The 18,792-nt window shown below is 52.7% G+C and overlaps 1 protein-coding gene across 5 annotated transcripts in view; it reads left to right on the forward strand.

Moving 5' to 3' along the window:
* MTMR14 (myotubularin related protein 14) overlaps positions 1-18,792 on the forward strand; it is a 44,066-nt gene that overhangs the window by 13,460 nt on the left and 11,814 nt on the right. For 3 of the 5 annotated variants that reach the window (XM_060109100.1, XM_060109102.1, XM_060109104.1), the window contains exons 4-16: positions 312-387; positions 685-745; positions 2,250-2,372; positions 3,354-3,427; positions 8,194-8,264; positions 8,842-8,916; positions 13,012-13,078; positions 13,980-14,065; positions 14,339-14,415; positions 14,671-14,707; positions 17,386-17,456; positions 18,170-18,228; positions 18,382-18,520. In XM_060109100.1, the coding sequence (XP_059965083.1) occupies positions 312-387; positions 685-745; positions 2,250-2,372; positions 3,354-3,427; positions 8,194-8,264; positions 8,842-8,916; positions 13,012-13,078; positions 13,980-14,065; positions 14,339-14,415; positions 14,671-14,707; positions 17,386-17,456; positions 18,170-18,228; positions 18,382-18,520 (1,016 nt within the window). The remainder of the gene's footprint in view (positions 1-311; positions 388-684; positions 746-2,249; positions 2,373-3,353; positions 3,428-8,193; positions 8,265-8,841; positions 8,917-13,011; positions 13,079-13,979; positions 14,066-14,338; positions 14,416-14,670; positions 14,708-17,385; positions 17,457-18,169; positions 18,229-18,381; positions 18,521-18,792) is intronic. The other 2 variants (XM_060109101.1, XM_060109103.1) reach the window with 1 other exon arrangement.

Genomic DNA, 18,792 nt, shown 5'->3' on the forward strand with positions numbered 1-18,792 from the left:
GTGGATCTAATGTACAGCATGGTGATTATAGTTAATAATATTGTATTAGATACATGAAAGTTGCACAGAGAGATGATCTTAAATGTTTTCACCACAAAAAAAGAAATGGTGATTATGTGACATGATGCAGGTGTTAGCTAATGCTACGATGGTAATGATTTTACAATATGTAAGCATATCAAATCAGCGTGTTGTACACCTTAAACTTACACAATGTCATATGTCAATTATATCTCAAGAAAGGCTGGGAAAAACCAAACCAAAAAACTCCAGAAAACCACCTGACCCTGAAAATGCGGTTTCTCTCCCAGCATATTTGCAGGTCGGCGACGCTGGCTGGATGGGGGGAGCTGTATGGACGCACTGGCTACAACTATATTTTCTCAGGTGAGCATTGAGCTGCACCATCTTTGACTAAGAACAGGAACCCAGTGGTGGAGAATAGCCACCTAGGGCTGCAATGGTGTAGGTGGAGGGGCAGCAAGCTGGGGGATGGGCAAGGGCCCTCCTTTCGTCACCTGAGGAGATGCTGGGGGTGAAGAAGACTGCCAGGCATGTGGGGCGTCGGGTGCTGAGAGAGGCAGTAGTGTGGTCCTTGGGGTGGAGCCAGGGGGAGACTGGTCAGGAAGCCCCTGGGTAGAGCCCCTGCCTCGGCCTCGGTGCTCACCGCAGGTTCTCCCACAGGGGGTGCAGACGACGCCTGGGCAGATGCAGAGGATGTCACGGAGGAGGACTGTGCGCTTCGGTCAGTGCCAGGTGGTTATGGGTCTGGGCTTGGGTTGGGGGCAGGCCTCTAAGCGTTGGTGGCCATTTTCCTACTGACGGTCGTGACGTCATCAGTGGTCCAGGTGAGTGGATTGGCTCCCTTCCTCCTGCTGCCAGGCCCACACCCCTGCAACAGGGTTGTTGAAGTCCACCCTGTAGCTTCACCCGAAGCTGACTTTATGGACTACCTGAGCAGTCTGTGCTCGCCAGGACTGCAAAGTGAGTGCCCCAGCCCTGGGGTTCCTGGCACCCCCGGCCCAAAACACAGCCCAGACATCTGTGTGTCTTCAAGCCCCACGGTTTCCAGGGTGCTGACGTCTGGCCTACCAGGTGATGCACAGCACACCCGGCCCAAGGCACAGGGCAAGCAAGGACTGTGGTCTCCAGATGAGAGATGTGGGCACTAGGAGCTCCACAGCTGTGTGATAGGTGCCATAAGGAGCTTGCTACAGAGGAATGTTTCAGTCCCCCTTAAAGGCAGGGAGGAGGCTGGCTCCCACTCTTCCTCTCTCCTTCCCAAATAGTTTTGGAAAACAGCAGTAATGGATATTTTGGAAAAGCTCCTTTGCATGGTCTGTGCCACATGGAAAGTCTTTTACTGGTGTCAAGTGTCTCTGGAATGCACACCAGCACCCTAGTCAGATCAGCCGCCCCAAATCACGGCTCGGTGCATGAAAAGGCATCTCGCTGTGCCCGGCTTCTGCCCATAGTTCCAAGAGCAGTGGCTCTGGCTTGTGCTCAAGAATGTTTGGCCCTTCCCCCAGGATCAGACGACCTCAGCCCCAGCCAGACCATCTTCCACAGGGCGCACTGTTCTTGGTTAGGGGTCCGCCGGGAACAGCAAAGCAGTGGGCGTGAAAAAAAAAATTAATAGTGACTGTGTATTCGTTCTGCTTTTGCTTTTATCTGTGTGACTGATCCAAAGGCAGCCTGGGGATTAGGAAAACTTTATCTTCCTCCTTGCTTCAGAGGCCTTCTAAGCAGAAGGAATTCACTTGCTCATATTTCACAATCAGTTGATAACAGCTCTAAAAAGCCCATCTCCCAGTGAAAGTTTCAATCTGTTACATTTTGAGCAAGTCATATGGCTAAAAACGGTCATAAATGGGGGAAAGGGGGGGTGTGGAGAGAGATAAACTCTAACAGAGGCTCAAAGACTCTATCAGCCACTAGCCTGCTGCTTTTTAGAACTCGGAGATTATCTTGAGTCTTCTGGCTTAAAGTCAAGCAGTGCCAAAAAGCCCTTTCCTGCCCCAGCTGCAGATTGCTCCTCTTTGAAATGCGTCCCAGAGAGTGGGATAATCTCTTAGAAAGTCACCTTCCCTGGGAGCGGTTGTCCTGTCTTGACCCTCCCCTCTGTCTTCTGGAGAAGGGAATCAGAAGTTCTTCTGTAGAAACTGGACTTCCTTGAACGCGCCCCTCACGCCCCAGACTTTTGTGGATGAATGTGCAGTGCAGCTTCTCCCTCTGGCTCTTTGTTTCAGAAGTTCCGACACGCATCTTTTTGATAAGGTCAGAGGGTATGACATCAAGCTGCTCCGGTACCTGTCAGTGAAATACATCTGTGACCTGATGGTGGAGAACAAGAAGGTGAAGTTTGGCATGAAGTGAGTGCAGGGCACCCCCTGCGAAGTGGGTGGAGGCCGTGTGCTCACAGGCTCGTGGGGTCAGAGATGGCACAGAGCAGTTACAAGGGCACACCGCGTGCCAGGCCTCGTGCATCCTCTCCCTGTATCCTCACACAGCCCTCCCTGCAAGGAGGTTCTAGTGTCCCCCTCTTGCAGGGGAGAAACTGAAGCCGGAGAGGTTGTCACTTGCTCGTGGTGGTGCGGAGAGCACCAGGGGAGCCGTGGGTCGCGAACGTGTGCTCTGCTGCCGCTGCGCCATCTCTGGTAGATTAGAGTCTCTTTTAAAGTGGATCGAAAAAAATCACTATTTACTCAATTTTCATGTCCTGTATGGAACAAATCTTCATACGATAAGGCAAAATTAGAAACAAATGGAACCTGGGTTAGGGTGATGAAATTTGGGGAATTTTTCCAAAGTGTTGTTTATTTTTTATAATACCCACTTTTAATTATGCCGAGTATGTCTTAGAAAATAAGCCACCCTGAGGCTGTTACAGCTCAGCTGTTAGCAGTCACCTGCGCATCCCGCTGTCCGTCACAGTAGTTCTGCGTCTCTCCGATGCTGTCCGGGAGTGTCCGCAGTGGATGCCAGAGAAGGTGGAGGCGAGAGTCCGCCCCAGGGCCCCTTTTGGACAGTGTCTCTGTTATTTTGCTCTTTTCTCACTCCGCCCTGCGGGTCAGGGGGCGGTGCTGCCTTCTCGGGAAGCTTGTTCCGCGGCTTAGGTCCCGTTGCAGGTGTGTGGTGTCCGGGGGAGTCGGAGCTCTCACCTGGTGGCTTGGGGTAGAGGCGGCAGAGCAGTCCCGTTTCTTAGTCGCTCTAAGTAAGCCGCCTGGAGGGCATCATTCCTAACTCTGAACAGTAGTTTCTATAGCAGGAGGATCATTCGAGCTGTGGTAACGCTTGTGGGGAATGGTGTGCGCGTGTTGTGATGCCGTAACACGTTGTATCCTGTCTTGTAGTGTCACCTCCTCCGAGAAGGTGGACAAAGCCCAGCGCTATGCCGACTTCACTCTCCTCTCCATCCCGTATCCAGGTAGGGGCTCTTTCCAGGGTCTGCTCAAGGGACAGGCTTCCCAGGACTGGGGCTCTTTGAGGCCCTCCTCAGGCCCTGGCCACTTAGGTGCACAGATGCCCCGGAGCTCTCGGGCAGGATCTGCTGTTGCTCAGCATAGGGCAGTGCAGCTCCCGGTCCTTGGCTCTCACCTTAGGGTAGGACGCTGTCCTTGTGTGTGTGTGTGGGGGGGGGGGGCTTTCCCCTGGGAGGGGCCCAGGAATGGAGTCCTGGCTCAGGTCCTCCCTACTGCGCTCTTGAGCGAGTTACTTTGCCTCGCCCCACCTCAGGTTTTCTCAGGTGTCACTGGAAGTTGGTGAGGCTTAGCTCAGGGTCTTGTGCGGATTAGGTGAGGTCAGGTTGATAGGCGTGCTCTGTGCAGCTAACGTGCTCTTTCAGTGTGAAATGACATCGTGAGTCCTCCGTGTCAGCAACCAGCTGTGCTGTGCTGGCTGTGGCCGTGGTGAGGATGTAAGTTCTCTGTCCCCAGTTGCACGTGGTTGGTGGCCTCACCGGGTCACAGAGCACCGTGGTGAGCACACAGCTGGCTGCATTTGTCTCTGGCACAGACTGTATGCGACGTGTGGCCAAGGCAGTGTTCTCTGCACTGGATACTGAAGCTGCGTTGGTCCAGTTTGTAGCGTTTAAGCTTTGTTTCTGGCAGCACCTGCTTGTACAAGGAGGTATTAGAGCCCTAACGTCAGCACCAAACTTTGTCAACAGGCAGCAGAAAGTGGACTCTTCCTCCTTGAAACCTCTCTCCTGCTCCTCAGCAGTAGCACCTGCCTTCAGTCCTGTGCTGGATCTTGTCTCCTCATCTTGGAGCCATGTGGCCAATAGAGCAGGCTGGTGACCCCAGGTTGCAATAGAGCCACGAGGCCTTCTCATTAGAAGCTCAAGTTCATCCACTGCCTCGTGGGCAGAGGGTATCCTCATCAGTGTGAGCTGGTGGTATCCAAACCACAACCCCTGTGGCCTGGCTCTCTTACAGTGGCTTCCTTCAGGGTCTCTCCTCACTCTTCTCTGCTAGCTTAGCATTTGGTGGCATGTAGGGCTGGGCGTGCACTCCAGTCCCAGCACTGTGTCCTTGAACAAGTCCCTTAACCCTTCTGAGCATCAGTTTCATCCTGCATAGAATGTGGTTAATGGTGCTTATTCTGGGTGAAGTGCCAGACCTCTCCCTGACAGGTGCTCGCCAACACCAGGCCGAGTGACGGGTACATGGGAGGAGAGGCTCGCTTTCGGCAGATGCAGAACCATGATGATGATGCCGTGGGCTCGGCAGCGTCAGAGATGTGTCAAGACAGGGATGTCCCCACTGGGGGTCTGCACTGGAGCTGCCCTCAGGTAGCTCTAAAGCTGGCTTTCAGACTAGGCTCCTGACTCTCAGGAGATGCTCTGGGGGTCCCCAGACTGAAGTACTCTCTGCCGAATGAACGGGAGAGGACTGAGTTGGCTGAGGAACCAGGCGTCAGCTTTCTTTATTTGTATTCAGCTTCTCAGTGAGACTTGGCTTAGAAAAAATTGTTTTGTGGCAGTCCAGTGGTTCAGACTCCGTACTTCCACTGAAGGGGCATGGGTTTGATCCCTGGTTGGGGAAATAAGGATCCCGCATGCCGCATGGCAGCAGCCAAAAAGAAAGAAAGAAACAAACAAACAAAAACCACACCACACTTGAAAACAAAGAAAAGAAAAGAAAAGAAAAAAAATTGTTTTGCTCCAGAACAGTAGCACAATATCCTTTCTGCTGTCGTTGGGCAGCTTGTTAAAAGACTCCTGAAATATTAACTAACACCTTTTGACCCAGTTATTCATTAGGCCATAATCCAGCCAGCTTGGGCCTGAAGATGTTCATCATGTCTGATTATACCAGCCAAACATGGGAAATGTTTTCATTAATCAGAATAATGATGATGTAAATGATGGTACAGCCATCCATAGTAGAATGAGATATTACATCGTCATAGAAAAATGCTTAAGGTGCTAATAAGCAAGATAGAAAATTAAATACTACAATCTCAACTATGTAAGAGAAAAAGTGCTTACACAAAATGGTAAGAAAAGAATATGCCAGAATGGTAAGATGATACCATCTCTCTGTGAATTTTTTTCCCTCATTCTTCCCAGAATATCATGTACTGCATCTGATAGTTGTGTATGGTGTTGAGGGGAGATTAAGAGGCATCAGTAAAAATCCAGAAGCCTAGGTGGCAGGAGATGCTGTTGCACACCCAGATGAGGGGACAGGAGAAGCACTTACCTTGCTTACCTTAATTACCTTGCTTCCTCTGCTGATGTTCTTGAATTTCTTTACGTGCCTACATTATTATACTTCGTAACAAAATTGCTGTTATCCAGACCAAGTCCTGAAATGCACTTTGCTGCCATTTCAGGGGTCTCTGTTGAGCCCTCTGATGACTTTGAAGCCCAGACAGGAACTGCGGTGGTATCAGTTCTCTGTCAGGACTAACTTAGGCTTAGACTAGCCCTTGAAAACGAGAAGTCTTCTAGGAGCACTTCCTTCAGGGCACCAAGATAGACGGGGCCAAAAACTCCCCAGCATGAGTCTAATTTGTTTCCCTCTTGAGTGAGCGTCCATTCTCACTTCACTTTTGGTCCTGTCTGTTTGCCTCTCAACAGGCTCAGAAGCCCGTTCAGGTAATGAATGTCAAGGCATTGCCCTGGGTACTGAGGCTGTTTTAATTCTCTCCCTTTCTCACAGTCAGTTGCTTCTGCATTATATGCTGGTCAGAGCTCGGCCTGGAGCCTGCAGTGTTGATTCAAGCACTCAAGTTTGAGAAAATAGAGCACTTTACGGGAGTTCTGAGGAATGATTGGTGTCCCTCCTAAGCCCAGGCTCGTAAGCTCAGGACCTCTGTCTGATATTTATATTTCTTCTTTCTCCCAGTGAGGCACCCAAGAATCCGCTGAAGTGTTAGACCTGAGGATTGATTCCCGACTTCCCCGTCCACAGTGAGGCCTGGGGGATTCGAGTGCAGGAGTGTGTGGGGTGGGGAGAGCCAGGTCTGCAGAACACACAGGCTAAGTCTCCAGACCTTCCTCCACGAAAGAACCTTTGCTTTCTTCCCTGGTGCGGCCCCAGATAGGAGCATGTCCCAAGAGGAGCTGGAGAGTTCCGTGTGAAAGTTTATGGCCTGTGGCTACTTTGACAGAATTCAGGCAACTGTTTTGTTGCCTTTGGGAACCTCAGCAGCCTTGGACCTGTGGCCAAAGCCTTGTGCCCTCTGGAGTTTGTGTTGGTGCCGGTGGAGGAACTGAGAGGAGTGCAGGCCTCGTTCTCCCCAGGCTGAGCTGCAGGGCTGCACTGGGGCTCTCGCTGCAGTGGTGGCATGAGGATGGCACCAGTGTGCTGTCGCCTGAGTGCCACTTGTACCAGTGCTGTGCCAGCTGTTTTATACGTATTATTTCATTTCATCCTTAACCACTTTACAAATGAGAAAATCAAGGCTTAGAGAAATTAACTTGTTCACAGTCACAGAGCTACGTGAAAGGCTGAGGTTTGAAGCTGGGAACATTGCCAAGGCCCTTTTCCCTCCACTCCTCTCTCTGTTCCTGGTCTTACTCTGGTGGTATTTCTTATAGTTTTTCTAGTGAATGATACAGAAAGCACATCTTGGTGAGGTTTGTTGGGGAAGGACGTGTCTCTTGAGCGCCTGTCACATTTCAGGCACTGTCCGTGGTCCTTTCTCTCATGTTACGATGTTTGGTCCTCACTGAAAGCCTGCGAGGTTGGTACAGGCAGACCTCATTTTATTGCTCTTCGCTTTGTTACTCTTCACGTATTGCATTTTTTACAAATTGAACATTTGTGGCAAGCCTGTGTCAAGTCTGTTGGAGACATTTTTCCAGTATTTGTTTACCTCATGTCTCTGTCACATTTTGATAGTTCTCACAATACCTCAGACTTTTCCATTATCACTCCATTTGTTATGCTGACCTGTGATCAGTGATCTTCGATGTTACTATTCCACCTCACTGTAGGCTCAGATTATGGTCAGCGTTTTTTAGCAATAAGGTTTTTTTTTGGCCGTGCTGTGTGGCTTGTAGGATCTTAGTTCCCTGACCAGGGATTGAACCGGAGCCCACAGCAGTGTACCAAGTCCTAACCACTGGACAGCCAGGGAATTCCCTGAAGTATTTTTTATTTAAGGTATTTGTTAAATTTAAGATATATATTTTTAGACATAGTGCTATCACACGCTCAATAAACTATAATACAGTGTAAACATAACTTTAATATGCACTTGGAAACCAAAAAATTCATGTGGCTTGCTTTATTGCGGTGGTCTGGAACTGAACCATCAATATCTCTGAAGTGTGTCTGTATCAGGAGGGAGGGCGATCCTCCATAACTAGGTAAGTTGCTGAGAAAGTGCTGCCAGGGCTCAAGTTGTAAACTGCGCTGTTGTTCGCTGGCTGTTGGCACTTCAGGGACTTGTAGGGCAAAGGGACCTGAAATGAGAGGAAAGTGACCAACAACCAGTGAGCACAGATGGAGAGAGATACAGAGGTGTGCAGGCAGGGGCTGCCTCATCGGGAAGGTCTCTGGCTAGAAACCCAAGGATCGTTGGAGGCTCCCGCTTGCCCGGTCCAGCCCCCACTCGTGTCAGCTGGGGCCCACTTTGGAGTGTGTGCGCTGGTGGCCGCCCTGGTCCTCCAGCACCCAGGGGCATCTTAGGACACTGGGCCAGGAAGGGTGGTGTCATGACTCTGCCCTTCTTTTCCAGGCTGTGAATTTTTCAAGGAATATAAGGATCGGGATTACATGGCTGAAGGGCTCATTTTTAACTGGAAGCAGGTATGAGCAATAACATTCATCAGCTTGGGTCTTCTGTTTGTGAAGGGAAACCAGCTAGTAATCTTCTTGGGGAAAACAGCTACCCTTCTCCTTTCTTTGCTCTTCCCTGAATGAGTCTCATTATTTTTCTCTCTCTCCTCCTTGTATGTACATGTATGTACATCATATATACTTTTCTCTCCCCCTTTAATTTCTCCCTTTCTTTAAAAGAGTTTTCAGGGACAAGGTAGGAAAAGTCCTTCATTTTTGCTCCGCTGTCTGTGTGAAGAGCTCCTCCCCATGGGTGAGAGCAGCCCAGGAGCTGCCGGAGGCTGAATACGGCTGATCACCTCTGTGTCAGCCGTAAACACTCAAACGGCCAACTGAAAAGCTCCACTTGGCAGCAGTATCTGGTCCCTTTGATTTTTAAGCTGTCACTCCCAGGGTGGCACAGGCATCTGGCCCTGAGAAGGCGAGCACTGGGCGGGGGACATCCTGCCTGCCTGTGGTAGCCACAGCTTCAGGGCCTCAACCTGCCTGGTCATCCTGGCTTCTCCTGGTGGACAGCCTGCATCTCACAGTGTCTTTCTGTCCCCAGGACTACGTTGATGCCCCTCTGAGCATCCCCGACTTCCTGACTTGCTCTCTGAACATTGACTGGAGCCAGTATCAGGTGAGGGGACCTCTGCTGCCTGCCCCACAAGTCCCTCAGGCAGACACCTGAGGGCCTGGCTTGTGACCTCTGACCTCCTGGGAAAGGAGGAGCTGCTTACCTGTTTAACTCTCTCCCCTGATTTCTTGGCCCAGAAAATCAAAGCTTTCTGAACATGCCTCACTAAAAGATTTGCATCCACCAGGGGGTTCTGTTTCCAGAGGAGGACCTCATGGAGTTTGCTTTTCCAGCTCTGGGATTTAGTGACTTTTTTCATTTTACCTTTTAAATGCGTGTTCCATCAGAGAAAGTGCAGAGCTACCTGACCTGATTTGGTTATAGAAACCTTAAAATTATTTCCACTGTGCTTCTCTCCTCTTGTCATCGTCTGCCATGGAAGGGTCCCCAGTCTTTTTTTTTTTTTTTTTTTTTTTTAATTTATTTTTGGCTGCATCGGGTCTTCGTTGCTGTGCGCAGGCTTTCTCTAGTTGCAGCGAGCAGGGGCTACTCTTCGTTGCGGTGTGCAGCCTTCTCATTGCAGTGGCTTCTCTTGTTGTGGAGCACGGACTCTAGGCACGTGGACTTCAGTAGTTGTGACACACAGATTCGGTAGTTGTGGCTCACAGGCTCTAGAGCACAGGCTCAGTAATTGTGGCACACAGGCTTTTTTGCTCCACGGCAGGTGGGATCTTCCCAGACCAGGGATTGAACCCATGTCCCCTGCATTGGCAGGTGGATTCTTTTTTTTTTTTTTTTTTTAATACATATATATATATATATATATATATATATATATATATATATATATTTGTGTGTGTGTGTGTGGTACGTGGGCCTCTCACTGTTGTGGCTTCTCCCGCTGCGGAGCACAGGCTCCGGACGCACAGGACCAGCGGCCATGGCTCACGGGCCCAGTCGCTCCGCGGCATGTGGGATCTTCCCCGTGTCCCCTGCATCGGCAGGTGGACTCTCAACCACTGCGCCACCAGGGAAGCCCTGGCAGGTGGATTCTTAACCACCGTGCCACCAAGGAAGTCCGAAGGGTCCCCAGTCTTACTGGATGGATCCGTCTCTCTACCATGTTTAGCCCACTGTACATGCCCACAGGCCATTAGCAGTGCCCCTGCCACTTGCTTCAGCCAGGACAAATAGCCTCATTCTTCCCACTGCCTTCGCCATGTCTGTTCCCTCTGCCTGGCTGGCCCTCCCAGCCTCCTCTGGTCTGGCTGACACACTGCCTTCAGGATTGGGCTCGAGTGTCCACTCCAAGAAGAATTCCCTGATGTGCCTCCTCGCCCCCATCCCTAGAGAGGTTGGATGCTTGCATCTACATTCCCATTAATCCAGGCTCTGGGCTCGGCCTGGCCTCTCTCAGTGATCCACACCTACTTCCTTTTCCAAGTGTCCTGTCATGCAAGCACTTCAAACTCAAGCTGCCCAAAATGGAATTGGCCACAACCCACAGCACCCCCAGGCCCTCCACCATTTACCCAGATGCTCAGACTCGAAAAATGGGGGCTCTTCTCCCCAACATCCACGGCTGGTCCCATCAGTTTTGTAAGTCTCTGCCCCAGGGGAACTCCCCAGTCCTTCTTGCCTCCATCTCTTAGGTCACTGGCCTAATGCAGGCTACCATCGTCTCATGGCTGAGCGTGGGCCCATGTTGAAGGGGCAACCGACTGGAAATAGTGAACGTAAAGCACGTGAATAGGGCCTGGCAGAGCGCGATACTCAGATGATGGGGCAGGGTCGTCACTGTCACTCCTTCCTTCACAGCTGCCACTGACTTTCCTTTTTCCCTCAGGATAAGTCCAAGGACCCTTATGTGGTCCACCCAGCTCCACGTGGTCCAGGCTTGTTCTTGTGACTCATTGGCCATCCCCTCCCTCTCCTCCAGCTACCCTGACCGCCTCTCCACCCCTTAGGGAAGATGCTCTCCAGGTTTGCACATGCTGTTCTCTCTGCCACAAACACTCGTGTGCTTTCCCTCCCCTTTTCTCGCATGCATGTCACCATCTCCAAGAAGCCTTCCCTAAGGGTCCCCATGGATCAGGCTAGGCTCACCTCCCCAATTAACATGGTCCTGCAGCATCTTAGAGGGCTCCTTTTAATTAGCACACCTGCAGCAATTCACTTTGCCTTCCCTTCCCTCCAGCCTCAGGGCTGGAGTCATTGTGTTCACTGCTGTGTCCCAGGGCCAGGCCCACAGTCACCTTCACACCACTGTTTCCCATTGCACGAGCTGTAGTGCATGTGTGGCTGTTGCTGACCTCTGTGTAGCCAGATGGAATTCCATAGAGCTCTGCTCTTTCATTCTGTGCCCGAAGACCCCTTCCAGTGGCTGCTGCTCCTCAAGCTGGCCCCTGACTATGAATAGTCAGTGAAGGAGCATTCTACAGGTACCTCCTAGTCCCTAAGCACGAAGCCTTACAGATGCAGAGGTGCCAAAATGGCCTCCGCCCTCACTGGGCTCAGTCTAGGAAAATTCCAAGGCAACAGCATAACCGTCACCTGCGTAGTAGGGGTATTGACCAGTGGCCACAAAAGAAGACTCTGTAGAGAAGATAATGGGGCTGGGCCTTTAAAGGATGAGTAGGAGTTTGCCAGCCAGGGAAAGAGTGCACCAGGCATGGAAACGTAAGGCCGATACGTGGGACTCACCTCTGTACCTGGAGGCTTTGTCACGGCACACATAGGTCGAGAGAGTCAGAGGTGAGCCTGGATTTTCATGCATTTCCCAGGTCCTCTTCTGTTTCTCACTCTGGTATCTGAGGAAGTGTTCCTACAGTGCAGTGTGTGACCTTGGGCCTCTGCTGACCCAGCGCTCCCCAGGCTGTGGTTCCTGCCCCAGCCCTGGGCACGGTGGCCAGCGGTGTCTGCTGCCACTCCTTGGTCATTTGTGTCCCCTTCAAACAGCTGCTGTTGTGGGAGCTGCCCTGCGGGCTCGTCCTTGGTCACCTCCTGCCCTCTCCCGGCCACTGCAGCCCTCCCCCAGCCAGCCTGACCTCCCTGCACACCTGCTGCGTAGCTCTCGCCTCTCCTGCTTCTCCTCACCCGCTGGAATCACAGCTCGGAGGAAATCTCTTAGCAGTGGTGTGTCTGACATGTTGAACCAGATGAGTGGAGAGACCCCCGAGCCACCATGGGTAGTAATAAGTTTATTAGCACGGCACTGCAGCGGCTTTCACTGGAGCTCCTGAAAGTGGGTCAGGACTCTCCAGGGTCCGTGGGAAGGTCAGGTAAATGAGCCTGGTTTAAATTCCCGGGAAAACCATTCCAATTACAGGTGCTGTGTTCACCCTCCCCAGGGGAGCGCTCTCGCTAGCTGGCATTCACCGCCCTCTCTGCACAGCCCCAGACACTGAGAAGCAGTCATGTTAAAAGAGACTGTCCCCAGCTAGGGGGAGGGGGCCACAGAACTGGGTCATGCCCCTCCATGGGGTTCCGGATTCCAAAATGGACTGTTTCTCAGAGGGTCTAGTCTGGACCTTTAGCTTGGGCTAGAACAGAGGTTCTGATCTCTATGGCTTTTGCTTATTTTTGCTCTCCCACCTCACGGGCCTCCTGTTTTAAAAGATTTTTGTTTACCAAACAGACTGCATTTGTTACTCATTAAAAGTCTATGCAGTGAGTAGCAATAAAAAACGTATGAAATGTGATTGATGAGAAGGTTGATGGTTACCTTGGTTTCTGTGATGTGATGGCAGATAAAGAAATAGCTCTTTCCATTTGGTGACAATGGCCATGGGCTCAGGGCTCTTTGTCGGTTTCTGTTAATTCCCTAGACAGCCGTGCCTGGAGCCCAGGGCTCAGAGCAGGCTAGTGTCCGGCTGCTGCTTGTGGCTGTGGGTTGCCCAGGCTCCTGCACGGCTTCCCCTCCCTCACCCGCACGTTGGGTCAGAGCACACTGAGGGAGGGGCCCGTGGGGGAGGGTGCAGGGACGTGTGAAAAGTGAAGTTTCAGATAGTCTGGGATTTGGGACCTGTGGCCTGTGACCATGAGCCTGGGGTACTTGTTTCCCCAGAATAACTCAGCATTTTATTTTAAAAATGCTTTAAATTCCCATTCTGAGTGAACACCTATTCATAGAATCCTTTTATTTTTCTTCTTCAACAGAGTTGGGATCTGGTGCAACAAACACAAAACTACCTGAAACTGCTGCTTTCCATAATTAACAGTGATGGTGAGTCTGCCTCTGCTTGCCTCAAGCCATAGGATCTTCTGGGTGTTCCCAGGTCTTGACATCGCGAATGTGTGTTTATTGGGGCCTTTTGCTCTATGGGAGAAGGATTTGGGGATTCCCTTGTCATTGGCAGATTTATTCCATGCCCAAAATTATGAACTTGTTACCATCTGAACCACATTCAGCTGGCCTTTGAGCTTTCAGCATCAGCCTTTTGCCGATGTGTTTCTGCACTGGGTCAGCTGGCCTTTGAGCTTTGAGCATCAGCCTTTTGTGTGGGGCTGCAGTGGCCTCTTTTGGTTCAGAAAGGTGAGAGAAAGTCAATCCTGGCCTCTTCTTGGGCACACACAAGAGCCCCTGGAGGGCCTGTTCTCCAGAGGGGACTCCAGCCAATTTGACTGTTTTGATTGGATGAGCCCATCATGCTCAGTGTCCTAGGGCGGTCTGACTCTGGTTCCTCCCATATCAGTCAGGACCTGTGTGGGGTTGCACTTGCTTGAACAAATGGAAATGTATTCGTTTATATAACCAAGAAGGCCCAAGAGCAGAGCCAGGTGCCAAATACCACAAAGAATCTCTCCTTGTCTCATACCCACTGTTTAGTTAGCTTCATGGCTGGCAATCGTTCCAGACTTGTTTCCTGCTGTCTTAACCCCTCCAGAAGAGGGAGACGGCCTCTGTCCCAGAGCTCCTGCTCATTGCCTCAGTTTGGATCCATTGCCCATCCTTGAACCGGTCACTGTGGCCAGGTTGGCAGAAACATCACATGCCTGCCTTTGGAGCTAGGCCGTGGTTCTGGGGTGGCTTGGCTCTCACCCCAGGCCAGGGCGGTGGCACATCCCCTTCTCATCAGCCCGTGTTTGCCTCTCTTCTGGGCCTCCCGTGCCATGTTCCTGTGTAGATGACAGCGGACTGCTGGTACACTGTATCTCAGGCTGGGACCGGACGCCCCTCTTCATCTCTCTCCTGCGCCTTTCCTTGTGGGCTGTGAGTATGGACGGGCTGGGCCGTGGGGTCAGGGAGCATTCAGAGGCCCTTCCAAGATGTACCCTTTGTGAGCGCTGGGACTGTTTCCAGAAAGCAGAGAGGCTTCGGAGCGAGGGACCTCACGTGTCCAGAGCAGGTGTCGTGTTTAACCCCGCTCCGGGGCCTGTCAGGCAGCCTGGTTGTCACGGGGGCGGTGGTTGTGACTCAGCCCCCGAGGCCAGGAGGGGGCCGTCATGGGGAGGCTTCTTTCTGATCTGGGCCCGTCTCTTCCAGGACGGGCTCATCCACGCATCCCTGAAGCCCGCTGAGATCCTCTACCTAACGGTGGCCTACGACTGGTTCCTCTTCGGGTGAGCCTTCGGGAACTGTCGGGCTGTGGGGTGCTCCGGTGCTTGGGAACCGCCTTTTTGTGTGCCTGGGTGTGGTGGCCCCTGTGACAGGGTTGAAGGCGAAGACGGTCCCACCCCCTTGGGAAGAGAGAAGGTGTGGTCGGGCCCATCTGAGGCTGGGGTGCCAAAGCCATGGGCTGTCCCTGGGGCTCTGGTCCCCCTTCATCCTCTCGTCTGGGAGGTGCTCGCTTTGACCTCCTCGCCTTCTTGTTTCAGGCACATGTTGGTAGATCGACTCAGCAAAGGAGAGGAGGTGGGTACTGTTCACGGTCCGCGAACACACGTCAGGACTCCGCAAGCTCGGGCTCTTTTACCCCCAAGAGGGACAGGATGATGGTCCGTTTGGTGTCCACACTTTGGGGGCGGTTCCTTGCCTGGTGTGTGCTGGGATCAGGCAGCGTGGCAGGAAAAGCACCGGCACAGCAGCCCTGTTCTGAGCCTCAGTCCCCCTCTCTCGCGGAGAGAACACTTACCTGTGACCTTCGTGTGTCAGTCCTCTTCCCCCCGTTCTGTGCCAGCCTTCTTACGGGTGGCCTTGTTTTCTGCACTCAGCTCTGGAACCAGTTTACAAGTCCTTTCCTGTGCCCCTCACCCTCACAGCTAAAGCCAGAAGCTCTTCCCTGTCCTCCCTTGTCTCGTCACACCCACTCGGCTGCTTTCAAGCCCCAGGGCCTTCCGTGCAAGCAGGGTCCTGCCTGCTCCTCGCCACCCGGCCGGTCCCGGCCCGCGGGCTGTGGGTCCCCCTTCCCGTCCGCACGCTGTCCCTCCTTCCTCCTCTCTGCCCTGTCCACGCCTTATCCTGTAACTACCTTTTCCAGTCTTTGGCTCTTCGGTACTCTTGTTTTCAGCCTGTTTTCCCTGCACACAGACCTGGAGTCAGACCTGAGTGTGAACCCCAGTTGTGCCACTTACTGCCTGGGTGACCTTGGGTAATGCGATTAACCTTGAGCCGCCCGGTGTCGATTCTGCTGCCTCACAAAGAGAACGAGTCCAGATGCCCAGCGTGGGAGCTGCACGCGGTGTTGGCTCCCCCCGCATTTTCCTGAGGCATCCTTCTCACCCTCCTGAGGCCGCCTCTTTCTGGGCATCTTCTCTTGTGCATTCTTCTTTTGTTCCTCTCTCTCAGCTGCTCCTCTCCCCTTCTAAATCTCTTTGTTTGAGCACTTACTGCATCCGCCAGGACTGCAGAGCTCATAAGCCTGTTCCTCAGAGGCCTCCATGAACTCTGTCAGAGGTGGTGACTTTGGCACTGAAATCCGCACGTAAAGCCCCTTTGCAGCCTCTCGTTTTGAGATTTGCTGGAGCTGGCGCTCCAGTACCTGCTGTCTCCCATGCTGTCTCCCCGTCCCCAGAGCAGGCCAGATTCCTCCTTCAGAGACTGGGCAGGGGATGTGGCTGAGCCCAGTGGATTCTGGACTCAAACCCTGGCCATGTCTCAACATAAACAAGAGGGTCTTCTCAGCTGGGAGGGTTGGCAGGATGTGGGCTTTTCTCTTAGCCCTCCCTTCCTCCCCGCACACACTCAAAACTCTGATACTTTAAAAACTTGCAAAAAGCTGGGGCTTGTTAAACAGTTCCGTACCCCTCCTTTGCCTTTGAGGCTCTCAGAGCACATTAGCATATTAAAGACTAAAAAATCTGTGGTGAAGACACCTATTTAATTTTATGTAACGGGGACTTCCCTGGCTGTCCAGTGGTTAGGACTCTGTGCTCAAGACTCCGTGCTTTCACTGCAGAGGGCCCAGGTTCAATCCCTGGTCGGGGAACTAAAATCCCACAAGCTGTGCGGGGCGGCCAAAAAAAAAAAAGTTATGTAACAAAGTTTTCATACTGGCCTGACCTAGGTGCCCTCCCTCTTTATTTATTTATTTATTTATTTATTTATTTATTTATTTATTTATTTATTTATTTTTGCGGTACGCAGGCCTCTCACTGTTGTGGCCTCTGCCGTTGTGGAGCACAGGCTCCGGACGCGCAGGCTCAGCGGCCATGGCTCACGGGCCCAGCCGCTCCGCGGCATGTGGGATCTTCCCGGACCGGGGCACGAACCCATGTCCCCTGCATCGGCAGGCAGGCTCTCAACCACTGCGCCACCAGGGAAGCCCTTTTTTTATTTTTTGAGGAGATCTTACGGGGCTCTGGGATACCCTGTGGGTATTTTTCCAAGTGAGGGGTTGATGGACCACACCTTGTGGAATCAACTGCAGAGACTGTGCATTGTGTGCACGTCACAGAGGCCCGTTGGACCAGGGCACTGGCTGGAAGGGAGAAGAGAGAATTTGCTCACGGAGCTGGGGATGCGGATGCGGGGTCAGAGCTCAGGAGCCTCCTCCGGCTTTTGCCCGCCTCAGACTTCGTCTTGCCCCTTAGAGTTTCTGAACAGTGCAGGCTGTGGGCCAGGCAGTAGCTGCCCCGCACCCCCGGTTCTCCTGAACCACTGTTTCCGGGTATTGCTTCTACAAAATCTGATCTCTTGCCCTTGCATTGTGTTCCTGCTGTGTCCATTAATCTTCTTGCCCCAAAATTCTCTCCCAGCTGTCCTTCCCTGTTAGCCTCTCTCCCTGGGATTCTTAGGAGAGGCTGAGGGGGAGAAGCAGCTATTCTCTTCATCCTTTTCAGTAGCTTGAGAACATGTGTGTTCAGTTTGAAGATGGTTTGAAACATCACTGGCTTTACCCTCTTGCGTTCTCAGGAAGGAAACACCCTTCCTTCCTTGCCCCAGCCCAGGCACACCTGCCTGACCTCCTAAGCCTTCTCTACCGCCCGTACTGTTTCTACACCACAAGATCCAGCAGGGTCCCCAAAGCAGGGCTGCTGTCCATCAGGGGTTGACCGGGGTCACTGGTTGCCCTCTCCTGGGAGTTCTGCCCCCAAGATTCTTCTCCGTGGAGACTGCTATCTTCTCATGTGTGCTGCTTTCTGGTCTTTCAGATTTTCTTCTTCTGCTTCAATTTTTTGAAGCATATCATCTCTGAGGAGTTCTCTGCTCTGAAGATACAGAGGTAAGGAGAGACCTGCTCTCACTGGGAGCAAGGTGCTCCGGGAGGGGCCGCGCTAGGGCTGGGGCGGGGGGGATCCTGCTCGCTGCCTTATCCCTTCCCTGCCTCCCTGCATGCTTGGCAGGCTGGCTTCCTATCCCTGCCTTCCCTCTGAGGGCAGGTAGGGGTACCTGGGGAGGGCCAGTGGCTGAAGAGGCTCATCTTGTGACTAGGAGAGCAGGGCTCGTTGCTGCAGGGAAAAGCCAGCCCAAGGATAGGGGGACTCCCAGCTCCCCATGCCACCACCATGGCAGAAGATTCTCCTGCCTGAGCTGATGGCTTCCTTCCCTGTGCTGCTGCAGAGGGGTGTCTGCACAGCCCACCGCCACAGAGCAGAGTCTGCTTCCAGCCTGGCAAACACAGGGGTCTTGCTTGGTAATTGCTTTAGGACCCCTGTGAGAGTTGGTGTCTTTGCTTGCTTTCCAAGTCCAAGCTTTCCAAATCTAAGCTCGTAGTGTGCTGGACCAGACTTGAGCTCTGAGGGCCACGCTGACAGGGAGGCGGCAGGCTGTGCTGGCTTCCCAGAAGTGGGCCTGGCCTTTCTGCAACAGTTTAGGTAGGACCTGTGTCCGTGAGTTTCCAGTGAGTTGGAGCTTCTTTCCCAGGTGGACAGCATGTGGGGAACATGGGAGACCTCAGCCCAATCTGGCATTCACTGTCCTGGCTTCTGTTTATAGGAGGAAGAGTTTGCCAGCCCGGGATGCAGGCTTCACTGTGGAAGATATCTGCATGCTGAGTGAGTCATGGGCCCCAGCAGACTTCCTCTGTATATCTTTCTGATTATAGATCACATAGGGACTGTTTGTTCTAGAAACTTCTGTGTGGAAGAGGTGGGGGGCCCCTAGCAGGAGAAGATATTGTGCTGACTGATGGCACTGGCTTCTTTCAGGACGGAAGGATCGTGGCAGCACCACCAGCCTTGGCAGTGACTTCTCTCTGGTCATGGAGAGCTCCCCGGGAGCCGCCGGGAGCTTCACCTATGAGACCGTGGAGCTGGTCCCTGCAGGAGCACAGACTCAGGCAGCTTGGTGAGGGCCAGGCTGGAACTAAGCTTGCTAACAGCTGTGAGCCAGGGCTCCAGCTCCAGGGAGCCCCAGGAACAAAGGGGCCCCCGACAGTAGGCCTGAGAGCTGAGCTCCATGCCCTGCCGTCTCTACTGGGCCTCAGAGGCCAGCCATCTGGTTGGTGGGGGGCACTGCGGGACGAAGGAGGAAGCTGCAGGGCTGGGAAGATAGGGTCGGGTGAGGGGGGCGCTGGTGTTAAAGGGGCTTCCTGGGGGTGCTCACTTGTATCATTTGCC

The sequence above is a fragment of the Mesoplodon densirostris genome, chromosome 10 (genome assembly GCF_025265405.1).
Source record: "Mesoplodon densirostris isolate mMesDen1 chromosome 10, mMesDen1 primary haplotype, whole genome shotgun sequence".
Classification (NCBI taxonomy): Eukaryota; Metazoa; Chordata; class Mammalia; order Artiodactyla; family Ziphiidae; genus Mesoplodon; species Mesoplodon densirostris.